The 26,463-nt window shown below is 49.0% G+C and overlaps 8 protein-coding genes across 8 annotated transcripts; 4 read left to right on the top strand and 4 right to left on the bottom strand.

Annotated features, from left to right (window-relative positions):
• The first annotated feature begins 490 nt into the window (after positions 1-490).
• Positions 491-2,858, top strand: ONS95_008928 (uncharacterized protein). The gene is made up of 5 exons (XM_058502491.1): positions 491-651; positions 921-1,050; positions 1,234-1,384; positions 1,447-2,457; positions 2,613-2,858. The coding sequence occupies exons 1-4, from the start codon at positions 577-579 to the stop codon at positions 2,210-2,212; spliced, it is 1,122 nt and encodes a 373-aa protein (XP_058361420.1). The 5' UTR covers positions 491-576; the 3' UTR covers positions 2,213-2,457; positions 2,613-2,858.
• Positions 2,859-3,257: 399 nt separating this feature from the next.
• ONS95_008927 (uncharacterized protein) lies at positions 3,258-7,941 on the bottom strand (the record flags this gene model as incomplete). Its single annotated transcript, XM_058502490.1, has 4 exons — positions 3,258-4,178; positions 4,223-4,402; positions 4,448-7,594; positions 7,648-7,941. 4 exons carry the CDS (start codon positions 7,939-7,941, stop codon positions 3,258-3,260), a joined length of 4,542 nt encoding a protein of 1,513 aa, XP_058361419.1.
• A 1,203-nt stretch (positions 7,942-9,144) lies between these two features.
• Positions 9,145-10,365, bottom strand: ONS95_008926 (uncharacterized protein; the record flags this gene model as incomplete). The annotated part of the gene is made up of 4 exons (XM_058502489.1): positions 9,145-9,450; positions 9,529-9,792; positions 9,847-9,982; positions 10,052-10,365. The coding sequence occupies 4 exons, from the start codon at positions 10,363-10,365 to the stop codon at positions 9,145-9,147; spliced, it is 1,020 nt and encodes a 339-aa protein (XP_058361418.1).
• Positions 10,366-10,814: 449 nt separating this feature from the next.
• ONS95_008925 (uncharacterized protein) lies at positions 10,815-18,232 on the bottom strand. Its single transcript, XM_058502488.1, has 2 exons — positions 15,410-18,232; positions 10,815-15,357 (listed from the first exon to the last, which is right to left on the bottom strand). The coding sequence occupies exons 1-2, from the start codon at positions 15,791-15,793 to the stop codon at positions 11,119-11,121; spliced, it is 4,623 nt and encodes a 1,540-aa protein (XP_058361416.1). The 5' UTR covers positions 15,794-18,232; the 3' UTR covers positions 10,815-11,118.
• On the top strand, positions 16,516-17,934 carry ONS95_008924 (uncharacterized protein; the record flags this gene model as incomplete). Its single annotated transcript, XM_058502487.1, has 1 exon — positions 16,516-17,934. One exon carries the CDS (start codon positions 16,516-16,518, stop codon positions 17,932-17,934), a length of 1,419 nt encoding a protein of 472 aa, XP_058361417.1.
• Positions 18,233-18,428: 196 nt separating the features above from the next.
• Positions 18,429-19,532, top strand: ONS95_008923 (uncharacterized protein; the record flags this gene model as incomplete). The annotated part of the gene is made up of 1 exon (XM_058502486.1): positions 18,429-19,532. One exon carries the CDS (start codon positions 18,429-18,431, stop codon positions 19,530-19,532), a length of 1,104 nt encoding a protein of 367 aa, XP_058361415.1.
• An 883-nt stretch (positions 19,533-20,415) lies between these two features.
• Positions 20,416-23,121, bottom strand: ONS95_008922 (uncharacterized protein; the record flags this gene model as incomplete). The annotated part of the gene is made up of 1 exon (XM_058502485.1): positions 20,416-23,121. The coding sequence occupies one exon, from the start codon at positions 23,119-23,121 to the stop codon at positions 20,416-20,418; it is 2,706 nt and encodes a 901-aa protein (XP_058361414.1).
• Positions 23,122-23,668: 547 nt separating this feature from the next.
• On the top strand, positions 23,669-25,789 carry ONS95_008921 (uncharacterized protein; the record flags this gene model as incomplete). The annotated part of the gene is made up of 5 exons (XM_058502484.1): positions 23,669-23,890; positions 23,946-24,203; positions 24,344-25,160; positions 25,214-25,611; positions 25,667-25,789. 5 exons carry the CDS (start codon positions 23,669-23,671, stop codon positions 25,787-25,789), a joined length of 1,818 nt encoding a protein of 605 aa, XP_058361413.1.
• Positions 25,790-26,463: the final 674 nt, after the last annotated feature.

Genomic DNA, 26,463 nt, shown 5'->3' with positions numbered 1-26,463 from the left:
TCCGTGCTGGTAGGGCTCGAGGATCCGCTGTGAAGACCTATTGCTTTGAAGGTTCTGTGAGATAGCTTTGATCGATCCTTATGGATATGCCTTTGTATTGGCAGGATACAATAGCGGCAAAGGTTTTTTGAACTATCGAGAAGAAATTGGATATCTCGTAAAATCCATTACAAATTGACTTATCTTGAGTTGCAATTTGTCCTTTGTGCTGAAATGATCGAACCTACTAAGGGACCACAAATAACACCCAATCTCCTCCATATTTCCCTGACACAAAGTACAATTTCGAGGTCCCAAAACTCGGAATTTCATATGCTGTCTGTCGTTGTTGTGGTCGTCCCAAATAATCGGAAGCGCACCAGCCACATTCCATATCTCCACAAAAGCACGTGCAACACACAACCACCCCTGCCCACGAGCCACGAAATTCGCTTAACGGCGCACAGCCTCCCACACTGAAAGTTGCCGGTAATTTTTCTCCCTAACGTCGTTTCGCTGGCTCTGATCAACGACAAACCTCTCTCGACAACTACGACACCGACGACAACCCCGCCATTTCTCCCACAAACCGTCGAGATGGCATCCCGTCCTACAGTCACCATCTTGTCCGCCGATGGCTCTGCCAGCGGCGCGACTCACCCTTTGCCAAAGGTATGGACGATTTTCTTTTGATGTGATGGTGTGAGCTTGGGATTTGTGGGAGGCAGGAATATTGGATACCGGATGGAGAGAGGGAATTGAAAGGGAAAAGAAATACATTGCGCACGAGTGAACCGCTGAGAGAGGGCACGTCAAGTGGGGATTAATTGGGGGATTGGGCTTGCGACCGAATTCCTCGTGGAGAGGTTTCGAATTCTGGGATTGGGATCGCGCAACGATTTGAGCACTGCACAGAATGATACTGATTGAGTGGAATACAGGTCTTCACCTCGCCTATCCGACCGGATATCGTTCAGACAGTCCACACAGGAATGGCCAAGAACAAGAGACAGCCATACGCCGTCAGCGAGAAGGCTGGTCACCAAACCTCTGCTGAGTCCTGGGGAACTGGTTAGTACACCTTTTTCCCGTGCCAACTGTGGCCATTTCCTCCGGTATCGAACTTCAGCCCATATATAATTGAGGAGTGTTTGGAGATGGGTATTGGCTTGGTTGTCATACTTGATATGGATCTCTACGACATAGCAAGATTGGCGCAAGATGTGATGAAGGATCTGGCTAATTGAGATCCAGGTCGTGCTGTTGCCCGTATTCCCCGTGTCTCTGGAGGAGGAACCCACCGTGCTGGACAGGCTGCTTTCGGTAACATGTGCAGATCTGGTCGCATGTTCGCTCCTACCAAGGTCTGGAGAAAGTGGCACCAGAAGATCAACCTCGGACAAAAGTGAGTGCTACAACTCAAATCTCCAAAGTCTTGGATTCAAAATGCTGATATCATTCTCACAGGCGATACGCCGTTGCTTCTGCCTTGGCTGCTTCTTCCGTCCCGGCTCTCCTTTTGGCCCGTGGTCACCAAGTCTCCACCGTCCCAGAGGTTCCTTTGGTCATCAACTCCGAGGTCTTCGCCGCTGGAGCCATTGCCCGCACATCCTCTGCCGTCGGTCTCTTGAAGTCAGTCGGTGCCTCCGCAGACGTTGCCAAGGTCAAGAACTCCCGCAAGCTCCGCGCAGGTAAGGGTAAGCTCCGTGGCCGCCGTCACCGTCAACGCCGTGGACCTCTCGTCGTCTACGACCCAGAGGTCGACGGAAAGGAGCTCTCCCTCGCTTTCCGCAACATCTCCGGTGTCGAGACCTCCTCCGTCTTCGCCCTGAACCTCCTCCAGCTCGCCCCAGGTGGCCACCTCGGTCGCTTCATCATCTGGACCTCCGCCGCCTTCAAGGCCCTCGATACCATCTACGGCTCGACCACCTCCCCATCTGACCTGAAGAAGGACTTCCTCCTCCCATCCCCAGTCGTCCAACAAGCAGATATCGGCCGTCTCATCAACTCCTCCGAGCTGCAATCCGTCATCCGCGCCGCCATCGGTCAGGCACGCACCAAGCGCGCCGGTGTTCAGAAGAAGAACCCGCTCCACAACAAGCAGGTCCTCCTCCGTCTGAACCCATACGCCGCTGGCTACAGCAAGGACAAGATCGGCACGAAGGGTCTGGATGCTGGCAAGCCGGAGCGTGCTGCCAAGACTCCTTTCGCAGCTGTTCTCAAGGAGGATTAGATTTCTGGTCTTGGCTTGTAGTTCAGTTCGGCGGGGGCGTTTGTGCTTTTTATTTTCTCACTCAGAAAAGGGCAGGGAATTGGAATGAATTGGCTGTGTGAGCGTGGACTCGTATGAAGGTCTTCGTCTGCATGGCTGCTGTGGCTGCTTACATACAAAGTAATGAACAGTCGCAATGATCACCCAAAAAAAAACCACCATGTTCTCCGTAATGAGACCGTGATAGGGATGCCTTTGATCCGAAGGTAAGCTCAAATGTTCAATTGGAATGTAGAGTTTTCCCTGTCACCCGCCGCATCAGCTTCAGACGCTTTCTCGTGAAGGTTTTAGAAAGAAGACGCTGGCTCTTGCAAATTGACTCTTGATCACACAATGCCTAACACATTGAACCCATCCAAAGGCTTGACTCCAAAAACAACAATTTTGCTCTTGCAAATTTGAATGCTTCTACCTCCCTTCCGGAGACTCATAGGGAGGAAGCTGAGTGTCCCTGCCAAGACCAGAGGATTGGATTCTTGTTAAAAGCCAGGATTGGTTATGACCACGACCTTGAAGATATCCCATGCTGTATTTCTAGTTTCGGAACGAGAACATTTGCCGTCTCTGCACATATCTTGTTCAACTTTCCAACTTTTTTGGGGAGGGGAGGGGGGGGGCCCGAGGGGGGGGGGGCTGGCCCGTCAATTATCACAACACTGACACACATCGCACCTCACCACATCCAATCCACAAGCCGCAAACGGCAAATCGTAGTATGTGCATTGTGTGACTGCTGCTATGTAACATTAACAAGACAATCTGTCCACCAAACGACCCCAAGCTCCCGCTCTCGCCCACTCTGCTGCCTCCGCAGAGAAGATGCAAGTAGCAGCTAGACCAATGCAGTATGTCATCGCAAAACAAAGGGCAACGCCAAAACACAGGAGCAGGCAAGCAGACGCATGTAGATGATGATCTGCCTGTATCCATGGACGGTCGTCATCCTAACTATAGTCCTGGAAACGCTCACCAATTCTCTATCCTAGTCTATGCATCTCACCCCGGGTCATTGCAAATGTTGACCCCATCTCTCTCTCGGCGGTGGCGGCGGTAATGAATTTGGGAACAAGGCATCACCAAAGTTACCACCAGCTATAGGACCTGGACCACCCGTGATCCTCACATCTCCAGGTGCAGGACTATTGCCTCTACTGCCACCCTGTAGAACTCTGCTAATCGGTCTAGGACCTGGCGAGTTCTGGTTCTGGTTACCCATTCTCGGACTCTGGGGCACACTGGTTCCTCTTGTACCTCTCCGGCCATTTGTCACAGCCATCAGTTCTTGCTGCTTCTTGTCGTAGTCTCGCTCAAGGTCTTTCAACCGGGCCCTAAGCTCGGCATTTTCTTGACGGAGCTCGGCGTTCTCGTTCATGGACTGAATCTCCTGGATGCGAACTTTATCAAAAGCAGCTTTCTCCCGGAAGGCATCGACTTCTGTCTGGAGGCGGGATAATTCAGCCTGCTGCTCAGCAGCGCTGGATGACGAAGTTTGGAAAGTGCTCCGAATGTAATCGAGGTCATTGGTGGCATTGACATAACGCTTATGTTCTCGCTCATTCTCTAGTTTTGACTTTGCGAGCTCATCTCTCAATGTAGCTAATTCGGCAGCTTCAGGAACGGCGGAGGTTCTTAAGGCAGTCTCGGCCGCAGAGAGCTTATCTTCGAGCTCCAGATTTTTCTCGCGCAATTTGATGACTTCTGCATCCTTATTGTCGCGTTCCTTCTTCATTTTCATTTCGCGAGCCATTGATAAGTTGTTCTGATGTTCAAAGTCGCCTCTATCGTTCAGAGCTTCTTGATATTTAGGTTGGATGCTTGCCATGCTATCTTCGTAGCTTCTACACCGAGACTCGAGGTCCTGATTGATTTCTCGCAATTCCAATTCCTTGGCACACTTTACACGTAATTGAGACTCTAAATTGCGGACCTACTTTTGTTAGAAGGTATACTGACTTTCAGTGTTCGGCTTACCTTTTCGAGAAGTGAAGAGATCTGCCCACTCTCATCCTCTGTCGAGCTCACAAATGGTTTGGTTGCTATGGGTGTTGATGATCCGCGGAGCACAGTCTCACTGATGTGTGAACTGTCCATCTCGCTATTATTAGGCGTTAAGCGCTGTCTCTTCTCCGCACCAATGGATTCTTCCAGGTCCTGCTCTGTTAATATACGTATATGGTAAGAGGAATATCAACTTACCAACATGCGTTTTATCCCTGATTGGGTGTTTGCAGCAAATGATGTCGCAGATTGCTCTTCAGAGGAATTCTGGCTGTTGAGAAGACTCAGATCAATATTTGTGATATCCGGCATCGGAAGCAAAGGCCAGGAATCTTCTCCTGGTCCAACAATGAGATACTCAGCGACCTTATTAGCTGCACCAGGTGGGTCATAATAGCCATCACTGTCGAAAGTGCCTACTCTCCCCATCAGCTGGCATACACAGCTGGCTACCCTGCTCATTCGTGCAACTGCGTTAAGCTTGTCATCAAAGCACCTGTTGACGTGCTCAAAGGAGTTGGTCACAACCAAAGATATCACTGGTGCCAGCTGATCCGGAAACGAAGGCTGTGTCCGCAACTGCTTAAGGTATGGAAGTGTTCGATAACTAGAATCAAGAGCGATGACAGCTGAAGCCGGATCCACGGCAAATTGCTGTGTTCCAGCAGGATATATTGTGACTCGAAACTGCCTTGCGCTGTTCGTTCTCTGTTGATCGGCTCGCGAATAGTTGATGCCATGGTACATTAACAACGCCTCTAGCTCATTCATGATCTGATCAGGTTGAGCTATAATGACAATATGCTTGTCGGTTGCTGCCATAAGCTCCAAGAGCTCTGCTAAGAAGATGAACTTTGTGCTGACATTCTCAGCCCACTTAGCCTGTATCTCATGATTCTCATTCTGACTGTGTTCTTCGTCGAGTAATCCTGGATGACTGCAGATAGTCTGTAACATCTGCAATAACGAGTTCACCTCTGCAACCAAGCCGTCGTTTAAGATTTCATCTCCGAGGAAAGATTGAAGCGAGTCTCTGTATATCCTTATGCGGCGAACATAGATATCTCGAGTATAACTTGTCATAGAAAGCGGCACTTCGTACTCAGCACGTCCAAGAGGCAAGACGCTCAAATTGATCAGTTCTTCTTCTTCCTCGTCTTCTTCAGGGTCTGCAACAGGTTCCATGTTTGCTGGCGTTTGAGAAGGTACAACCCCTTCAGCAAGGGCAGGCGCTTCTAGAACAGAGGCGGTAGCTATAGAAGGGTCGCTGACTGGTGCTACAGGAGATTCGAAGAGAGGCACTGCAGGAGGTGCAGGCGAGGGGTCAACTGGTTGAACAGGTAATGTCCGATTCATCGCAACAGCACTTTGGTTCGAGTGGACCAGGCCAGGAGCAGGTGAGTTTGAAATAGAAGCAGCTGCTCGTGCAGCTCTTGCCTCTGCCATTTTCGCCTTGAGGATATCCGTCGCGTTTGGGGCTTGCATCTTGGCTTGATCCGAGACAACTGCAGCTGGACCATCTGCTTCCTCCATGCTTGTGGATGAGTGTATTGGAGGAGGATACTTGATATCCAACGGCTCAAAGTCTTCGACACTCGGTCTTACGGCTTCAGCCGGAGGGCTAGGAAGATGGCTCGATGCTTGACTATGCCCTGATCCCTTTGAGCTTGTCGAATTTTGAGTATCCCCAAGCTGGAGAACAGGCACCTCCGGAAAACTTTCGTCTTCTGGCGAAGCAATCTGGATAGGATCCTCCCGTGTTCCACTAGCACTACTCAAGTGGATTTGACTTAAGAATCCTTGACTCGGAGTGTGAGTTTGAGCTTGAGTTTCAATTAAATCCTTGAATTCCTGCCAGTCGGCGGAGCTTGGGGAGGATAATAGATCCGGCTGCTGATCTAATATTTGCTTAGTTGGACTGTCGTCGTCTTCTCTAGCCGGTTCGACTTCTTCACTAGGCGAACGGATATCGCGTCTGTTTTCCAGATCGTGCTCTATAGAACCACTAAACGGCAGTAGCTCGTCACGGGAATCCTCGTTGCAACTGATCTGTGGCAGCTGAGTCTGAAACCCAATACTCAGATCCTCCTCGATCGATTTCGCTGGGGATTGTGAAAGCACTTGGGGCTGGAATAAGATAGAACTCGCAATCTCAGCTGGAGGCCCAGCTGCTTCGTCAAGAAATTGATTAGCTGACTCTGGGAGGTGAGGATTACTCGAAATCGCGTCTAAAAAGTGTGAGCTTTGAGTAGGTGTACTTAGTACTTGTGCGGACGTTGGTTCGGGAGTTTGAGTGTAACCTTCGTGGTCAAAGGCACTTGCACGCTGAGCAAATTGGCTTTCAATGCTCCCAGAGTCTTGTTGCTTGCTCGAAGAAGTGAAAACCTGGCTGTTTCGGGACTCGATTGCCTCAAGCGACGCTTCTGTATCAGTATGCGTATTCCGCCTTGTTGTAGTGTTGGATGAAGAGTCGGGTCTGGATGTGGAGGTTCCCGAAGGTTTGTATGACGAAGAGCCTCGAGGCTCTTGAGAGTCAGGGACTTCTAGTGGTTCTTCCTGTTCCTCGTCTTCAATATCCGAATCCCAAATGAATGGTGCTTGTGACGAACGACGTATCACAGGAGAAGACGATTGGATGGGGTCACTGGGTACCTCTGGAGTACGTGAAGTCCTGGAGAACCGATTGTCCTCAAATAGAAATTCCTCGCCCTGGGTGTCCTTGTTCCAGCTATTTGGAGATGGGGATAGCTGACGGGCTTGCGGAGCGGAAGAGGAGTGTGATAGACCGCTTTCGTCTGTGACCCTTGGTCGTACAGATCTCTGGTGTTCCTGAGATTGGGCGAGATCACTTGAGAAGTCTCTACGGGGTTCAAGTGCTTCCAAGGAGGAGCTGAAGTTATAAGTGGTGTATGCGCTTGGATCAAAGTCTTTAGGAGCGCCAATTTCCACGAGAGCTTGTAGTTCGGGAAGCTGGCCTTCGCCCTCGCCCTCGCCCTCGGCTGCGCCGTCTTGCGAGTCTACGTGCGTTGTCTGTAGATTTCCTCGCTCTTCCTCGTAACTATCAGGGATCTCTGGTTTATCGTCCTCGACTTCGTGCTCCTGTATTATCGCTTGTGCTGCTTGTGATTCTGCAGAAGGTTCTGGGCTAGCGTGCCGGGCTCTCTTTGCAGCGACTTCTGCCCTGGATACCAATTTCCGCTTTCTTGACCGGACCGGCCGACTGTCTGTAGGAGACTCGGGTTCGAGAGCAGGCAGGGAGCTGGTCTCGCCGCGAGGTGGTGTGCTGTCTTTCGGTCTGTTCTGCCACTCTGCAATTGCTGGAAGGGTAACTCCTGAATGGTGCACCTAAAGCCCCCATTTAGTAATTTAAAAAAAGTCTGGAGTTCGGTCCAACTCACCCACTCGTAGGGGTAGGATTCACCAGTGACTTTGTTGTCTTCCCAGTCCACTAGATACCAAGTCTCTCCGTCGCGCTCTTCCTGATCCACGATGCGCTTGATCTCCCAGAAATCATCTGTACCCTCTACTTTCTGGGTCTTCTTCTTTTTCTTGTCTTTCTCTGCCTGCCGCTTCTTCTCTGAGCTACGCGGGCTGGAGGATGGTGGTTGAGATAAAGAACTGCGCGGTGTTCTGGTTCGGGTCGACCTTTTACTCGATTCTCCTACGCGTCCAGGCATGTCGATGCGATACATAGCGGGATATGTGCAGTTGAGATTGCGGCCATAATGTAAAGGAGACAAGATGGGGGTAAAAATATGTATAAGAAAAGAAGGCCAGTTTCTTCAGTGACTAACAATCAGTAAAATCCTGTCCTCCAATGGGGCGGTTATTATGCTGCTTCTGCTTGACTCTCTCGTGGTTGCGCCAGGTGGTCGTTGTCGTCTGCCGTAGTCACCTTTGCTTTAAATAACCCCGCGCTTCAGGAAGTCCGACTCTGAACGCTGGGCAAAGCTTTGGGAACTGTAGGGTTTGAGCTTCGCAAAGCTGGGTATGAAAGTGGATGATTGACCCTGAAAAAATGATCTAGGGCTTTAGAAGTAGCTCAAGTAAGAGCCACCGAAAAACCTCGGAGTCAGTGGTGTGTTTGCGTGGGTAGTTGGTGATTCCGCAAAGCATGTACGTGTTGTTTGGGTGAGTAAAGCGGTGGTTAGATGCCACGTAAGAGGGTTGTCATATCAACTACTGCTTCATTCACTGCTTGATATTTGTAAAATAGAAGAGCAAGAGCTCAGGGCAGGAGAAGCATCGGAAGGAGCACTTTCTTCTCTTGGAGGAAGACGAGCTGAGGAGCTGGTAGACATGCAAGCCACGATCCACTGCTAAGTGGTAGCAAACAAAGTTGGGTGGGTCGCGGTCTTGTGTTTTCTTTTTCTTGAACAGATCCTCAACCAAGCCCTTTAATTTGGTTCGAATCCCTGTACTTAAGGGGCCTTCTGCTCCACAGATAGGCGAGTGCTATCCTACAATTCTTTCACGAATTGCTGCTACGAGACCGAGATGTGTAAATACCAGTGAGTGTGGAGGATATTGCTGCTCGGTCTCGCTTTGCTTTACCAACTTCACTTTAGCATTCACGAAGGCCGGCTTTCTCTCAAGAACAGTTGGAAGTGAGAGCTGTAATCAATCTAGAAATGCGTCTTGAATATCATCTTTGGAACAGTTACTGTAGTAGAATGCAGCCTTGGGCAACGCAATGCAAATTTTGATGTTGATGTTCGAAAATCACAAGCGAGCTGACCGCTGATAAGCAAAAACCTCGAGCTAGCTGAGCAATAACAAACGCGAGGAGTTGAGAATGCAAAGTAGGCAGGAAATCTCGCATATCGATTTAAACAACTAGTCATGGCATATGATCAAGAACCCATGTCTCCAGCTAGCTCTAGTCCAAACATCCCCTAAGCACTTGCAAACACCTTCTCCAACTCCAACAATCTCCTGGCCGCATCCCCAAAAGTCTGTTCCGGCGTTCTGGGCTTAAGACCCAGCTTCTCATTCCACTCCTCCACATCGTCAGAGTTCAGTACCTTCTCTTCCTCGGTCCCATCCTTCGGCAGTCTGCCTTTGAGTTCCGGCACAGTTTTGAGGGCATCAACGGCGATTTGAGAACTGTACTTATTGCCACCGACCATGAAACGTTTGTTTGCTACAGCTGGGACGGTAAGTGAGAGGATATGTGCTGTGGCGAGGTCGCGGACGTCGATCTGTTGCTGGTATCAGCTTGGATATTCAAGATTATAAAGATAGGCTGGAAATTGTGTATTGACTTGAGGCAAACGTACGTAAGATGGGAAACTTGTGTCCGGAACAACTTCATACGTCCCATTGAAAAGACTGTAGAACACATCGCTCGAATAATTGATCTTTTTCAGACTAGTGACAGGCTGGATTGGAGGTCCAAAGATCAGAGCAGGGAGAAGAACGGAGACAGTGTAAAATGGGTTGTTTTCTTCGACGTATTTCCAAATTGCCTTTTCAGACTCGGCTTTAGCAACGCAGTAGCTGATGTAAGGATGGTTGGCAGCAATGGCGTCGTCGATGGAGACCTGGCATCTGTGAGTTCTTTTCCACTGAATATGATGTCTCGAATAGCGACTTACTGGTAGCCACTCACTACTGTTGAATGACCTTGCTGCAATGTCCATACCAGTGGTCATTGCATTGACCGATCCAGTAACAGCGATAGCCTTGATGTCCTTTCCATATTTGCTGGCGCTCTTCAACAACTCAACAGCTCTGCGTACACAACAAGTCAGTTCCATGTACCAATAATCGATCGCCTCTGAAGTACCGAGAGAAACTCACCCATTAACACTCGGCACCAAAAAATCCCTTTTGAAATCTGTATTTCCAGGATCATCCAATAGTGGCGCCGCCGTGTGAACGACGTAGTCGAAATTACCCCCTTTGATAGCCTCATCCCAAACTCCAGCCTTGGCATAGTCGGACACGACAGTGAAGGTTAGCTTGACGGCATATTCTGGGTGTGTAGCGAGGATCTGTTCGCCTTTGGCGACTGAGCGCACGCTGCCGGTGACTTGGTGGCCGGCAGCGATCAGTTGGTCAATGACGTGTGCGGCGACAAAGCCGTTCGCACCTGTTACGAGGGTATTGGGCATTTTCGATGTCGAAAGTCTGATGCTTGGCTGTATGCTGAAGATATGGTGGTGTAGTTGAAGGTGTTTGTTGACTGTGTTTGCCTAGCTTGGATGTAACCGAGATGTGATGTGAATTCTTGAGGTCGTAAGTTGGATGGTATTGGCTGAGGGATTGATGTCAGAGAACTGAAGATGAATGTGAACTATGAATGTAAGAGAGTCACCCCATCAGCTTTGATGCTGCCCTTCATATACATTTCCCCCCTAGCACGAAAATCACAAATGAGTCCCCTTATCTCAAAGTCTCACGATCACATATTGCACCCATTCTCAAGCGCACGGCGCATCCCCGATTTCTAAGCCGTCCACATTAGGAAAACGCTATAGCACGCAAGGAGCAGCAAACAAGCTCCCGCACGCGCATAGCCAATGCTGACAAGTTTTCAGGGGATCGTGGAACTAAATGGCGTCCTTGGCATGCAGTCCTTCGCTGACAAATGGAATCAGGGGCTTCTTCTGAAGCTGCGATGTCGCGGGGTTGGAGCCAATCACTTGATGGGAGCTATAGAAGTCATGGTTTTCGATCAGGTTTGCTGGTTCGGGTCGTCAAGATTGTATTAATTGTATGCAGTAACACACCAGACTTGTGCCTAAGTGCAAGGCATCATGTCTCTTGCATGCCGATGCGCCAAAGCCACGAAGTCCTCATCATGGCGCTATGAATATCTACCTCACACCGTAAATGCTCCTTCCGATTTTAGAAATACAGTTGCCTTACAACGCCTTGCTATGCTTTTTCCCCGCCGCCCTTCCAGCAGTACCCTTATCACCATTCGCCCGAGCAATTTTTGCTTGAGCTACGCCGTCTAAGCTTGCGTACCAGTTCCTGAGTTGCGAAACGTGATTCTTCTCTGCCTCTCCATACTCTACGGGAGGTCCACGAACCTCCACTTCATCATCGTCCTTGAACACCGCCCAACTGCTGGCATCTTCTTGAGTCGAACGTAAGGCAAAGGCCGGTCCTCCACCCCGACTCTGCACAGACATGACCAAGAAGTTTCGGAGAAGGATACCATCGCCTGCTTTGACAATTGGCAGAGCATCTTTGTATGGCCGGAATACCTGGACTTCTGTAACGCTGCTTGGTGCTATGGATGGATCTGTGATGTTGAATGTGATTTGATATTGTCTCGGACCATTCTTTGCTCGTTGCGGTTCCGGTGGGGTCGTTGTAGCAACAGCAAGGAAGTCCAACTTTTGCGTGAGGTGAAATCGAATGACTTTCAGGCCAGTGAATTCGCTGAAATCTGTCCGAAGGGCTCGCGTCAGTCTCAGCTTCAGGTCAGCGACTGGGAGCTTTCGAAGATTATGCTGAGGTGGCGAAGATGCGTCGGAAGACTCAAGGGCAAATTCGAGACTCGCATCGTGACCTTTTGGTGTTGCTTGATTGTCAATTACCACCAAAGGGGACTGGTCATTGTCGGAACTCGCTGATGGTGGTACACGAGACTTTGCAGGTGTGACTGGTCGTGCATTTTCCTTCGTGTTTTTCACGCTAGATTCGATTTTCGCTGGGGATATCGGAACGCTGCTCTGTCGGACGTTTGCGATTACAGTCTTGTTGGGCGTTACTGGACGGATATTCTCCTTCACGTTCGCAGCAGCTTTGAATGTCGGATTTGTGCGCCTCGTGCTTCGTCTGGGACTCTCGACCTGGATTTCGGACGTGTCTGCGGCATCGTTTCCATGCTCACTATCTGGCTGTGACCTCGAATCGGCAGCGTCATCAGGTGACTGCATTTTGTCGTGGCTCGAAACGATTTGGTCCTCCATGGTGACAGTATGTGCTGTTTCAGTCAAAACAGTAGTATCCTCACCCTCGTCTGCGCCACTGGCCTTTCCATCCACCTGAACAGCCTCCTGGGATTCTTCTTCTTCGATACTCTCTTCGCAGCCAGTATTCTCCCTTGTCTGAACAACTTCGTTGATCCGAGTGACTTTTTCGGCGTGGATTTCAGTTTGGAGATTGCCCATCTCATCTGTCCCCTTAGTCACTTCCACGGTTGTCGTAATGGTCGTCGTGGAAGTTTGTACATCTGGCATAGGCGATGGTTCAGTCACGACTAAGCCGGGCTCTGCAGCATCCTCTGCTTCATCTCCAATGACTAGTGCTTTTTCGGGTCGATCGAGATGCATATTACCAGGAGCAGAAGTCATGGGCTGCTCTGTACCGTTCATCGAGGAGAAAGAACTTTCCAAGGACACGGTTTTGTGCGATGTCTGAGTATCTTCCGGCGTTGGGAGCTGCGCATTAACATGCTCAGTCGAAGCTCCGGTAAATACTTGCTGGAGGCGAATAGAAGATGGCAGTACTGCCTCTTCTCTGGACATAGAGCGGTATGATGCTCCAAAACGTGGCTCGTCGTTCGCTCCGTCTAAGCTGAACACCCGGGAGAACAAAGATGGTCTTTCTGGTATTGCATCGGAAAGGGACTGGTCAGTTGTGACCGCCATCACGGGACTATCAGCATTCAAACCGGTTGGCTTTGGATCAGGCGGAATGCTAATTCGGTCAGCGCCATCCGGATTGCTGTCCTCGTCTATGTCAGCCATTCCTGTGCTGCGATCTTCCATGCCTTCATTTCCACCCATGGACTTGTCTCCTGCGAGAATCATCGATGGCTCCTCGGAGACAATATCCTCATTCTCGTCCTCATTGTCGTGTTCGTTCAAACTATCGTCTAATTCCGGGTCAATGTTGCTATCCAATTTGTCATTAGGAGAAGCCGAGTCCCGACGTAATTCGTCCTCAGGTATATCGTCTTCATACACAGCATCTTCATCTTCGTCTTCATCTTCGCCTTCTGCCTCAACTTCGTCTCCAGACGCTGACGACGAGTACTCTGCTTCCGGACCAAGTATCGAGGTCTTAATCTCAGCTCGCTCGGAATATGGGATTTCTTCGTCCCCAAGCTCGCTTTCGCCCCCACTGTCCCCAGTGTCGACATCAGGCATTGGAGAATCGCTTGCATGCCGACTTGAACCGGATCTATGAGAATTTACAGCCGGAGCAGGAGCTTTTGCTGGCATTTCGTCCTCATCATCGGAAGACAGCAAATCAATGACTTCAGGCTCTTGTCGTGCTCGAGGCTCTGGAAGCTCATCATAGCCCATTTCTTCCTCTTCTTCATCGTAGCTCTCTTCCTCTTCGTCAAAACTGCCTTCTTCATCCTGGTCCAAATCCTCAATATTTTCTTCGTCGTCCACGTCCGACCCAAATGCAGAAGGTGGCTTGGCATATACTCCCTGACCTTCTTCTTCTTCTTCTTCTTCCTCTTCAAAATCACCCTCGCCATCAGCCCCGGAATCGGGATCTTCATCTTCGTCTTCGTATTCTCGTCGGGCAATCGGTTGGTGACTCCCAAGTTCTTCATCTTCAAAGTCACCATCCTCTGCATCGCCCTCGAGTCGGTCATGAGCAAAGTTCCCCTTGTGTTGCTCCGCCGAGCTTCCTTCAGCCGAGCCGCCCTCGTCAGACTCATCGTACTCGTCTCTAGATTGGTGCAAATGAGACACTGGATCTGCTTCGTCGTCACTCTCCGTCAAATCAACTACGGCCGATTGAGCACTTTGAGACCGTGACATTGGAGTAGCATGAGACGGTAGAGGGTTATATTGAGTAGCATAATCAGTCGATCCAGACGGCTCAGGATATACAACCGAGCTAGCAAGCCAGCCTGAAGGGGCCTGTCCTAATAGACCATTGTCCAAATCTGGATAGGGGGTACGGTGCATTCCAGCATCAGTCGCGAGCGAGTCTCCGTTTCCTTGGTGAATTACTTCGCCTTCATAGAACCTGTCCCCGTGGGTACCCTCCATGAAGATCTCGTTTCGGGAAGGGGATGCAGCATTACTTAGCTGCGCTCCTGCACTTTGCCAGTGGCCGTACTGATTTTCTGCGGCGAATTGACTGTCAATTATTGAGTTCTCCGCGTGGTCGGTGGCGCCCATAGACTCGTTAAAGCGTAGAACACCAGATTCTGGTCGTTCAAGATATCCAGCAGGGCTCGCACTGTAAATGTCCTCAATTTCAAGATCGGCAGAAGCTTCCTTGTTTGACTGGATGATCACTTCGTTGTTCAATATCAGTGGTTGCCCGACTGTCTTCTCTCCTGCCTGGCTATTGGCCGCTCCATCATGAGAAAACACTGGCTGTCTCCTGTCTACTTGGACATCATCAGTCTGCCGTGAGAATAGGTTGCTCTTTGTTGACAAGAGTGGTGAAACCAATGACAGAGCATCCGAAGGTATGGGTTGCAATCGCGGCGATTTGGGGATTTCAGGCTCAACTTCATGGTCGTCGAACTGGTGGGTGATTGCTTCTGTCCGCATCACAGGTAAGGCTGGCTCGCTGGCGCGATTTTCTAGGAAGGATACAAATGAATGCTGCTGGCCGAAAGACGACAATCCGTTGACAACTGGGTACGCTGCACCCCCAACATTTATCGCCTGCCTCGAAAGATCTGCTAGTGCTTGTGCTACATCCTCCGTTGCATTATTGCTGCCGAGATCGACAGTTTGACAGCCTTCGTCTGCCATCGTAGGTGCTGATTTCTGGGCAGGCTCGGGAGATGTATCCATGGACTCGACTTCTGGGTCCGTCACTTCGGGGGATGGGGATCGACTAGTATATCTCCAGGTCGTACTGAGTCGGGTTCTCTTCCTTCCTTTTCCCGGCACCGAGCCATCGTCCTCTGCAAATGGGTCTATTTCGAAGAGGGACCCATATGATGTTCTCGCACGCTTGATAAAGGCTGGAGACGACCATTCGTCGCCAATTTTTGACCCAATAGCTGGTCGATTTACGGATGGAGTGCTCGTCGGTAGATTCAGGTGTTCGGGTTCTGGAGTCGGTATTCGGGCAGGAGCAGGAGCAGGAGTAGCCGCAGGTTCTTCTAGAACCGGATGGTCGATGTTGATTTTCTTGATTTCTCCAGAGTCTTCTTGCTTGAACTAAGTCATCTTGTTAGCAGCTACCGAGCCATCATGGCGCCGTAGACCCAACCTGCAATAATAATCTCTCAGTGAACCTCAGCTCATACTCGATACCCCTTCCTGGAGTAAGTACTGTGTCATCGTCGGACACCCACTCCACCCCATCCAAACATACAATAACCTCGTCCCCACTGGCAATCCCGGATGCTGCAATAGCCTTTGCACTCGAGCCTGAGAATCGAACACGGACTTGGCCTCTCGTACGCCGCAAACGAAAATCCGGTTCAGAGAGCAGAAAGGCCACAGACCCCGTCGCAGAGCTGTATGGCCAAGTCAAAGTGACTACTGCCCTGATTGCCGTCGTAGCAGGCGTTGAGAGTCCAGGATTGAGCTGTGCGATAGGAATGTGTTCGGTGCTTTCGAGCGCAAGGGCTCCATTCGTCTCCCCCGCCATGTTCACCTTCGATGAGATGGACCTATCCAGCAGAGAAGATAGCAGGCATTCTCTGATGGTGTGTTCTGGAGCGAGTAATTGCTGCGACCGTGTGAAAGAGAATAGAGTTGTCCTATGGTTTGTTTGCTTTGTCGTTTGTTAAGAACGATGAACGCGGCTGGTTGCATGCTGGAGCTTCAGATGACGCGCCTGCAAATTGTCTCGAAGCGGCTACCGTAGCCGAGCGTTCTCTTCAGCAAATGCAGCTCCAGTACAGGTCGAAGCCAGCCACAAGCGAACGCTTGTCAAAACATGGATGTTGGATCAATGAGTACATACCTATTTTCCGTTGCATTTATTCGGAGCGGGCCTTCTGTGTAGCCTGCCTATTTGTCTTGTGATTAATGCACAGTTCATCCCCGTTATTCTATGTCGTCGAGCTCTAAGGCTGTCTAGGCTAGGTACGCATTTACCGGCAAGTTGTCGGCGTCGTTTGCCCCACGTACGCCACCGTGAGGACGAGTAATCACCTCATCTTCCCGTACGTCGACGTCCTCTCTTTCGTCCATTTCTTATTTCAATGTAGCTTTATTTCATACGGATTCGGGTCTCAAAAGTCAAAGTGCCCTTTGCTTCTCCAGACTCTCTTCCATTCTCGGCTTATCATCAGTGCTTAGACAGGGGCAATCAAAAGCAGCACCAACCCCCATCCTTCAGTAGAAGACTTCCGCATCTGGACTTCGATGGGATCTATACCACGGCCAGTTGTCGCCTTCAATGTCAAGCGCATTGCTGTCATCGGTGCAGGTCCGACAGGGCTTGCAGCTGCCAAGTACTTGCTAGCAGAGAAAGCTTTCGACACCATCGATGTATATGAGCAGCAAGCAGAAGTAGGAGGAGTCTGGAACTACACGCCTTCTCTGGTCGAGAGAGTCCCCATTCCTCAAACCACACCGTGGGCCCCTTCCGAGAAGCCATCATGGCCCAGGGGATCACCGGCGCCGATATTTTCAAATCCAATGTACGAGAAGCTCAACACGAACATCCCCAAGCCGCTCATGCAGTTTTCAGACCAAGAATTTCCGGCTGACGCTCTACTCTACCCAACACGGCAAGATGTTCAAGCTTATCTGGTCAAATATTCTCAAGATATCAGGCACTTGATAATGTTTTCGTACCAAGTCGATGATGTAAGTCTATCTGAGACAAATGGGCAGGACCTTTGGACTCTGATTGCCAAATCTACCATCACTGGAAAGAAGTTGAGCAAGCATTATGATGCTATTGTGGTGGCCAATGGACACTACTCTGTTCCGTGGATCCCTGCAGTTTCTGGAATCGAAAAATTCAATTCTGCCTATCCATCTATCATTTCACATTCCAAGATATATCGTTCTCCGGAGAGTTTCAAGGACAAGAAAGTTATAGTTGTAGGTAATGCTGCGTCCGGCTTGGATATTGGCAACCAGGTTCTCGAGGTGTCCAAAAAGCCGCTCCTCAATTCCATCAACGGTCCATCTACCTTTCAGCTACCAGTGGACGGAATCAGCAAGGAAGACGTGCCAAAGATAATTGAATACATTGTCGAAGAACGAGCTGTCAAGTTTGAGGGAGGGAGGGTCGAGAAGGATGTCGATGCCGTCATCTATGCTACCGGCTATTTGTACTCCTTTCCATTTTTGAAGTCGCTCGATCCGCCACTTGTGACGACAGGTCGACGAACGATCGGATTGTGGCAACAGATATTTCATATAAAGCATCCAACACTAGCATTCTCTGCGCTCGGCCAGAAAATTATACCCTTTCCATTGTCTGAGGCTCAAGGTGCAGCGATGGCGAAGGTCTGGTCTAACAACATTTCGTTGCTCAGTGTGGAGGAGATGGAGGCATGGGAGAAAAGCAAAGTGGAAGAGCTTGGAAATGGCACGGCATTTCATGTCCTGGGTTATCCCAGAGATGCTGCCTATATCAATTACCTTCACGGTTGGGTGAAGGAAGCCAATAATGGCTTCTCAAAAGAACCTCCGTTCTGGGACGATAGACTCTGTTGGCTACGTGAGATCTATGTAGACATTAAAAACAAGTTCGCGGATACTGGGATGAAAGCAATTTCTTTACAAGAGCTCGGATTCGACTTCGACAAACGCGATTCGGAGATTTGAAAATATGCTTCCGCGTACAGGAGACCTCAATACCCGAGGTCGAAGCCCGTACTCCGTGTAGAATACGTTCCAATCAAGCATTCTTTGAAACTTGGCAAAATATTTTCAAAGTAGTTTCGTCACGTGGATTCGTCATTCGAAAGTTTGCATCGCATGTTCGAATCTTGCACTCCATTCCCACTCGATGTTCTTGTTTAACACTATGCTTGTGCAAACTTGGTTGACATGTGTATCAAGCTTCGCGTCGTATCATATCCACTTGCCTACCCAGGCATGAAAGCATATTAATAGATTTATATGTGCAATAGACTCGTCATCTTTATGCATTTTTTGGCTAGCCTCAAACATTTCACATAAAAGCACAGACGGGATGCAAATTCGAAAACTGGTTGCCTTCGTGGCCTTCCCTTGGAGTGCGACAGTTAAGAATTTTTTCGTCTCTTGCCTAATCCTGCAGCCAGTTCTATCGTTCTAGAAGCCCGGCAGTCACAAATATGCCGGCAGCACTGGTTCAACCATCCGATAGGGCTGAAAAGCGTCCCGAGCTGCCACCGTCATCGCCAGCTCTGTTCACGCCGCCAACCTATACCATGAAAGAAATATACGATGCTATTCCACCGCACTGCTTACAACCAAACACTCTCTTGTCTCTATTCTACGTTCTTAGAGATTTTTCTTATGTCGCCACCCTAATATGTCTTGCTACCCAAATTCCTAAAATTCCAAACGACAACGTCCAATTCGGAGCTTGGGCACTGTATTCCTTCCTACAAGGCTTGGTCTTCACAGGATTATGGGAAATCGCCCACGAATGCGGCCATGGAGCTTTATCAAAATCCAAACTTTTCAACAATGTCACGGGACTCATTGTCCACAGTCTCCTTTTTGTCCCATTCCACTCGTGGCGCATCACGCATTCAACACACCACAAGAACACCAATAATCTTGATAAAGATATTGCTTTTGTTCCTAATCTCAAAGAGGCTCACGAAGAAGCCCATGCTACTCATTCTAAGCTTCGCGATTATGTAGAGGATATGCCTATTACGGCTTTGATACACCTATTCTTTCATCAGCTGATTGCTTTTCCTGTTTATCTTACCATCAACAACTTCGCTTTGGCGAGGATGGCTGTTTATCCATGGTGGACTAGATCTCATTTCTATCTGGGCGACGATGGCCCAAACTTCAAATTTGCGAACAAAAAAGATATCCTCATTTCAGACATCTGCATTGCTATTTCTGCTTTCGTCATGTGGAGTCTGGCCCAATACTTTGGATCTTGGAACATAATGCTCCTCTACGGTTTTCCTTATCTGTGGACAAACCACTGGATTCGTAAGTCCCTCGCCTCCAAGCTCTTTCATGCGACTATTGAACTCTCAACTAACATCGTCCAAAGTAACAATCACATTCCTCCAACACACCGACGCATCAATCCCCTACTACCCCACCAAAACCTGGACTTTTCTGCGCGGTGCAGCCTCAACAGTCGACCGCAACTTCGGCTGGATCGGCACCCACATCTTCCACGGGGCCATCGAAACACACGTCATGCATCACCACGTCTCACGTATTCCTTTCTACCACGCCGCTGAAGCTTCTCTTGCCGTTCGGAAAGTGATGGGCAAACACTACCAAAGCGATTTCAAGACGCCGTACTTGTGGTCTTTCTGGACGAATTATCGTAATTGTCGATTTGTGGATGAGACTGCAAAGGGAAGCAGCATTTACTTTCTTGCGAAGAATGAGTAGAGCTTGATTGTGAGCTCCGGTACGAGCTAAGCGGGCGAAGGCATCGAGTTTCGTTCTTGCGCAGAAGGGTGTTCTTGGATATTTGAGCGAGCGTGAGGTGTCATTTGGTCGGAAACAGAATTGGAGTAGATAGAGACAAAGGTCTGGAAGTACTAGATATTACAAAGATCTAAAATTAGATACCCTTCAAGTACATAGTGTAGAGCACTAAAGATTTATTGATTCTTATATGATAGAACTGAGCTTCCAAAAAAAATCGCTCTCCAAAGACCGACAAGCTTTTGAGCCTAGGTACCAACTCAATTGCTTCGTGGACCAGCTAGGTACAATTTGTATATACTGTATGCCGTGGATAGCTGACAGCTCATATACCTTTGCGATTTTCGCTACTAACATGTTCAGGTGATCTCGAATGTCAGTTGAGTGTCACATGATTTTATACCGGTGTGGAGTCCGAGTAGGTAGCTATTCTATCTAGGTCGGGCTGATAGTCATTTAATCATCGGTTCATCCGTCCTAGGTATGTTTCGGTTATTTTTCTACATGAGAGCCATTACAGTTTTCTCAGAAATTATAGCTGAACTTTGATCTTTTGAAAAGTCACGATTTAACACTTGTAAGCTACCTTGGTAGGTCGTTAGCTACCCGAAGAGACCCAATCCGTGAGGAATTCTGTTTGACCTTCAGCTCAGATGTTTTTGAATGATGTAAACTTTACACACACATTTATCTGATCTCGAATTCCATAGTACGCTCTTCTTTTGTCAAACAGGTCAGTGCCTCACCATCCATCATGCCGTACAAAAAGCATTCTCCGATCAACTCATGGTACATACTTTCCCCGTCAGCAACCTTCCGCAGAATGACTGGTACACTACATCCATATAGGATGCACACCGTGTCGCCTTCCTGCGTATTCGGTGGTGCAAGGCCAAGACGTTGCATCCCTTTGAGTTTGCTCCGAGTCAAGAAGACCTTGCGATTCCAGGTCACGCTCTGAACCCTGTCCAGAAACTCAATCATGCTTCGCGAGGCATCTTTCGAATTTATTGCGACCTTAGTGTCCAGATCATAGTTCCCATCAGGCCAGCAAGTATGAAACGCATTTTTGAACCAGAAAGGAGCCTCATTACCCTCAGCCCCTCGATCTGCAATCATCGTTCGCCAAAGTTGATCAGTAAAGCCCTGCAATGTCCACTTTGAACCTTTGGAACATTCATCAACAAACGTTGACCTCAGCTCACGGGGTATTATCCCGCCCATCAATCGGCCGGTGATGAGTCCGACAGTAGCGATCCGAAATCCCTTAATGAATAAAATCTCGAAGCCGGGATCTGTATTCAGTTGGCTGTCGCTATTGTGCGTTACAAATTGAACTTCAGCTCTCGTGTTGCCCGATGCATGATAGCGTCCTTGTCCAGGAATGCCGACCAGGCTGTCTCCGTTGATTCGACCTAGGTTCTGGGCGTTGCCTCCGACTTTGAAAGGAAGATTCTCTATGGAGGTCATCCAAGATGGGATCTTCGGAAAGACTGGCCCCGTTTCGAGACCCACTACCGGTGCCCATGGTCGACAGATTATGTCCACGCATCCCGATTCAGCAACAGCAATAGCGACAAATTCCCTGAGGACGTCTGTCAGGCTCTTCTCGTAGTTGACCTCAAGTCTGGAGGCGGTGCTTGCCAAAGCCTCCAAAGCGTATATTGTGTCTCGGGGGTCGTTGACGTCAAATGCAGCTAGAACAGAGACCAAATACTCAAGAGAATGCAGTCTCTCTGAAATAGTTCCGTCAGGGGCCTTTCGGAAAAAGAGATCCTGCTGCGTGAGCCGAACCAGAACAGTCGCTCCCATGGCAGGAACGCTTGAAAGAGTTTCATCATACGACCCGTTTTCGACTGTTCGTGAGATTTCTTTGCACCAGGAAATATTGGTGTTCAGATAGGCAACCACAAGGGCAAAGTCTGGCCAAGATATTCTTCTCGATCCAGAATGCAATGAGGCTCGTCGAGAGAGCGCCAATTCCTGAACAAGCCAGCGGCGGGTGAAATATTTATGTTCCATCAACTTGATCACGGCCTTCCATTTTGGGTACAGCGATGCGGCGATTATAGTGTCCTGTCTTGCGAAGATTCTGCCAGCTGCATATTCGACAAAGTCGAAAGCGATATCTGTTGAGGGGGATGGGGCACCGAGCCAGATCCGTACATTTGCTGCGTTGTTGAAGATCTCTGGCATCGCTGATATTTGCACAGCCTTTTCACTACTGTCGAATTGGTTGATGCATATTGCGTCGATCCACAATACGACTACACTCATTTCGTCTCTGAAATGCTTCAGTGCGGCCAAAAGATCCGGTTTTACTAGGAATTCTTTGGGCGAGCGGACAGAATGCTCTGCTTGGGCAGGAACCACAGGCGCGTCGAATATTTTGATATCTTCTTCAGCATCCTCCAAAACCCAGCAGTACGAAATTGCTTCGAATTCAATCGTGGACAGATCTTGAACCGGAACCAAAGTACAATATACAGGCTCGTCCATGCGGCCTGGATGAAGCCGCAATAATCGAGTTTTATATCCCCCTGGTAGCGGCTTGTGACAATATTCATTACGCTGCGAATTGAGGTGGAACTTAAGTTTGTCTTTCTGCGCAATAGATGCGTGAGTTGAAACATCGCCGGCGCCGTAGGATGAGGGTATTATTGCGATATCATTCAGGTCATTTGAATAGATACGAGTCTTCGTATTATCGTCGTCCGCATTTTTCATTGATTTTTCCGCCCACTTGGAGAGAATCGAACGATATGGCTGGGAGCCGTTTCGAGCGGCAAGTTGCGCATCACTCCAGATGTCCTCCATGGTTAGATGCAGTGTCTCTAAGCAGCTGACGTAGCATTCTATGTCTGCTGCAATTTCTTCCAGAGACCTTGCGAACGGACAGATGAAAAATCTGCCAATGGCCCGAATCGCTTCGTCATCACTGAGGTAACTCGGCCTAACGAGGGGCAGTGCCATCATATCGTTCTTGGTAGCATTGAGAAGAAATCGCAAAGTGTGCGCCTTCTCCCATAGATCTCCATACTCTGTCAGGCGAGGTGGAAGACCTGAATTACGATCAGAAATGCTAAGTCTTGCCATCTGCCATTCCTTACCATCTGTCAAGATTGTTCCAAGCCGTACAAGGAGGCGAGCTGTAGCGAATGCAAACTCTGGGGACAGTTCCGTGGTGATTTCTAGCTTGTATCCGTCGTACATCATCACCTGCCACTCTTTTAACCTTCTTGAGGCTTTTCTTAACGACGTCGTTGTGGGATTCAACTGGCTGAGGTCGGGAGGGTCAAGCAATTGGTTAACAAATGTCAAAATAGCATCAATCAAGGCCCGGAATGGAAGTGGAAGCCGTCCATGCGACCTATTTCTACTGCGTTCCTCCATATTGTATCCTATTTGAAATACATGGCGCCTATGGATGCTGCAGCGCAGGTGGTGCCTTAATCATGTTTGGAGTTTTGGCACCAGGGAACAGCTGGATGAGAGCAGTCAGCCCAATTGGCATTGGATATTCATGCTAAAGAGTACGCCTTTTAGGCTGGCAAGAGTCTCGGCCTTGGTTTATGACATACGATTGGCTGTATCCAGTGATATGAAGTGGCCGTCCTGCATGAAGGCGTCGAGCTGAGCCCAAGTCCACTGCTGCTTTTATCTGAATTGCTTTTTCTGCAGCCTCACAACTGATACCCCGCACCTCCTACTTTTACCCAGCCTTGCGCCGTTTTTCAGTAATATAGATCTGTCACAGCTGTTTTCTTTTCGAACATATCCCATTATCATATTGTAGTGGTATCCTCGTCGTTTCTTTGGGCCTCCGATCACTGTTTGTTTCCCCAACGCGGCGAGAAAACACAACGACACTTTCCGATTGTGATAGGAGTCTTGCCTGCCATTCATCGTCTCTCCAGCCGACGTCGCAGAGTCGCCCCAAATGGATTCCAACCGGCCTTTACGTATACTCAGTCTAGATGGAGGTGGTGTGAAAGGACTAGCAACTCTCTGCATGCTCGAGGCAATCATGGTACAGCTTCAACTGGAGATGCCAGGTACCAGAGGCAGACGACGAGTCATTCGACCTTGCGACTACTTCGACCTCATCTGTGGTACGAGCACAGGCGGCTTAATTGCTATATTGCTTGGTAGACTTCGATATGTGCGTACTGCCTCTGAATACTTTCAATTAGAGGGTTACTGATCGCATATTTCAGACTGTCAAAGAAGCGAAAGATTTGTACCTCAAGCTGGCCGAGGAAATATTCAGCAAGGAGTCTGACAGCATTGACTCAAAGTTTGATCATTCGGTGCTGGAGCAAAGCATAAAGGATATTGTTGAGTCAGCACCAGCGCCCAGCCCTGGCAGCCTCGACCCTGATGTTCTCCTTGAGGATGAAAGCATCGGAGATCCAGAGGGGGGAACAAGAACATTCGTTGTGTCAACAAGAACTAGGGGAACTGGTGCTACAGCGGTAATACCACCTTTGACTTATAAAATTTCCAAAGCTCTCAAAGACGCAAATCAGTCTATCTTGAAGCACTTCTCTTTATGTGAGAGGATTATCGTGGTCATTCTCATTTGCTTTCCAGAAGAGAGACTGACATAGAATAGGTTCGAATGAGAAGCTACGAAATTGCGAAGAAGGAAATTGCATTCGAAGCCAAGATCTGGGAAGCAGCCCGGGCAACATCTGCGGCACCGACGTTCTTCTCCCCCATCACAATCCGACATGTGACATATGGAGATGGCGGGACGGGCTGGAACAACCCTACCAAAGAGGCCCTGAATGAGGCACATAAGATATGGCCGGGCCGTCCCATCGCTTGCCTGGTCAGTATCGGTTGTGGAATCGAGGATCCACTCCAGCTCGTCGATGGTGCGGCTCTCCCAGCGACTGGGATGTTTGACCGAATCCTCAACTATAGTCGCCCTCGAGATGCGTTCCGTCTCGCGGTCGCGAAATATTGTGCCAATTGTCTTACGAGCTGTCAGCGCACCCATGAAGAGATATCATCCAACATCGAAAAGGATGGGCTACGCGGGAAATATTTCAGACTAAACGTACCGCTTGGCGTGGGGAAGATTGGCTTGGAAGAATGGAAGAAGATCGGAGATATTATATCTCTTACAGACGACTACATGGAAAGCTACGAGGGCAAGTATCTGAAGAACAGAGTCGCCCAGATCCTGGCGAGTCCAGATGGACCAGATCGCGGAAAGAGTAGAGACGGGAAAACAAGCATGGAGGAATGGGATGATGTACTAGGCCATGCTTATGTCAAGGATGGGCAGAGAGCAGAAGCGACCTCCGCTGATGTACCATACACTGTCGAAGAGTTTGAAGAGGCAGAGTCGTCGACGCATGGATCAAGGAAAATCCAAAAACAAATCCAGTATCTGACGACCGATCAAGACAACGAGAATCAAGGTACTGCAATTCCGACTGCGGCAGAACAAGTTGGCAGAAACTGAGGATAATAGGGTCTATAGCAGGAATGCAGTACTTTTCCAAGCATGAGAAACTTGTTGTCGCTGTGGTTCAACGCTACGAGGCCGCATTGAAGGCGCTCGAGAGCTTCGAGCAGCACAGGTTTTACGCCCCAGAGCTACATCGTTTGATAGCTTTTCTCGAGACACAGTACTCAATTTTCTACATCCAGATAAAGAGACTACTAGGGCTTAAGCTGGCTTTGCCACTACATGCACTTGACCAATCCTTGACAAGTAGCATGGGCTCACATGGGGAGAATGTGGCCTTCTCGAGACTTGACGGCGAATCGCCAGAACTCGTTCAGATTCTAAACGAGCTCAATGACTGTCTAATCAGTATCGAGGGCGACCATAGCTTTCTTGAGTTCTTCACCAAGAGAAACAACATGGTAAGCCTCCTCAGGGTTCTTTCGCTCCTCGCAAACCTTCTAATTCGGTGAATAGCGAGATACAGAAGCACAAGAAAGATACAGGACTTTGGCTGCGAAGCGGAATATGCTTGACAAGTTGGAGAAATTGAAGAGTCTAAATGAAAGACTACGTGCAATCAGTAGCACAGCCAGATAGGTTTCACAACGAGTTGAGAAATCTCAGAACCTCAAGAGTTTACAGAAATCGTCGAATTCCAAGCACAGTCCGGTTTCAAGCTCGTCTTGAGCCCCATAATTAGTCCTCGTGTTGTTGTCAATCGCAAATCTGTTGCCCATCTTTCATGCCCAGGGATTCTAGTGGGTCATATTTTCACCTTGTCGAAGCACTCCATCAGCGTCAATACCTTGTTGCTGTCACTTTGTTCATCTAGAGGCTTCACAAATGCTCCAATTCCTTGCACAAAAACTTCCTTGTAGTGCGCTACAATGCGGTCTTACTCCCTTAGTCCTGCTTGTTTGACATAATTTCATCATGGATCTGTATGAAAATTGAACCGAATCGATGCCTCAGCGCCTCCATCAATTCTTGGCCAATGTTGCGGTATGGCCCGACATGTGTGAGTTGCCATGATATTGTCGCAGGCTCGCACCAGGATCTGTGATATCCTATGGGACTGAATCTGCAGACGACGGCAGCGAGGACAACTGTAAGCAACTGTAAGCAAATGAACAATACACAAAGAATAGTCGTTGCAACTGTAGATTCTCATCTTAGCATCAAATATCAATTCAGAGCAGAAAGTCAGTCTTATTATTGTAGTGTGGCCAGCCGATGGTACGGGCGCGACTGCCATAAACCCCCCACAGGTA

This window comes from Cadophora gregata (assembly GCF_030347475.1).
Source record: "Cadophora gregata isolate MNR1 chromosome Unknown scaffold_3, whole genome shotgun sequence".
Lineage (NCBI taxonomy): Eukaryota > Fungi > Ascomycota > Leotiomycetes > Helotiales > Ploettnerulaceae > Cadophora > Cadophora gregata.
This window is presented reverse-complemented; position numbering and strand designations above follow the sequence as displayed.

What these genes read in the sequence shown, in the direction of transcription:
- ONS95_008928 (XM_058502491.1), top strand. Translation starts at nt 577, where the DNA reads ATGGCATCCCGTCCTACAGTCACCATCTTGTCCGCCGATGGCTCTGCC. An exon ending in CGACTCACCCTTTGCCAAAG is followed by an intron (nt 652 to 920) that starts GTATGGACGATT and finishes AGTGGAATACAG; the next exon opens with GTCTTCACCTCGCCTATCCG. An exon ending in AAGATCAACCTCGGACAAAA is followed by an intron (nt 1,385 to 1,446) that starts GTGAGTGCTACA and finishes TCATTCTCACAG; the next exon opens with GCGATACGCCGTTGCTTCTG.
- ONS95_008925 (XM_058502488.1), bottom strand. Translation starts at nt 15,793, where the DNA reads ATGGCGGGGGAGACGAATGGAGCCCTTGCGCTCGAAAGCACCGAACAC. An exon ending in CTGAGAGATTATTATTGCAG is followed by an intron (nt 15,358 to 15,409) that starts GTTGGGTCTACG and finishes AAGATGACTTAG; the next exon opens with TTCAAGCAAGAAGACTCTGG.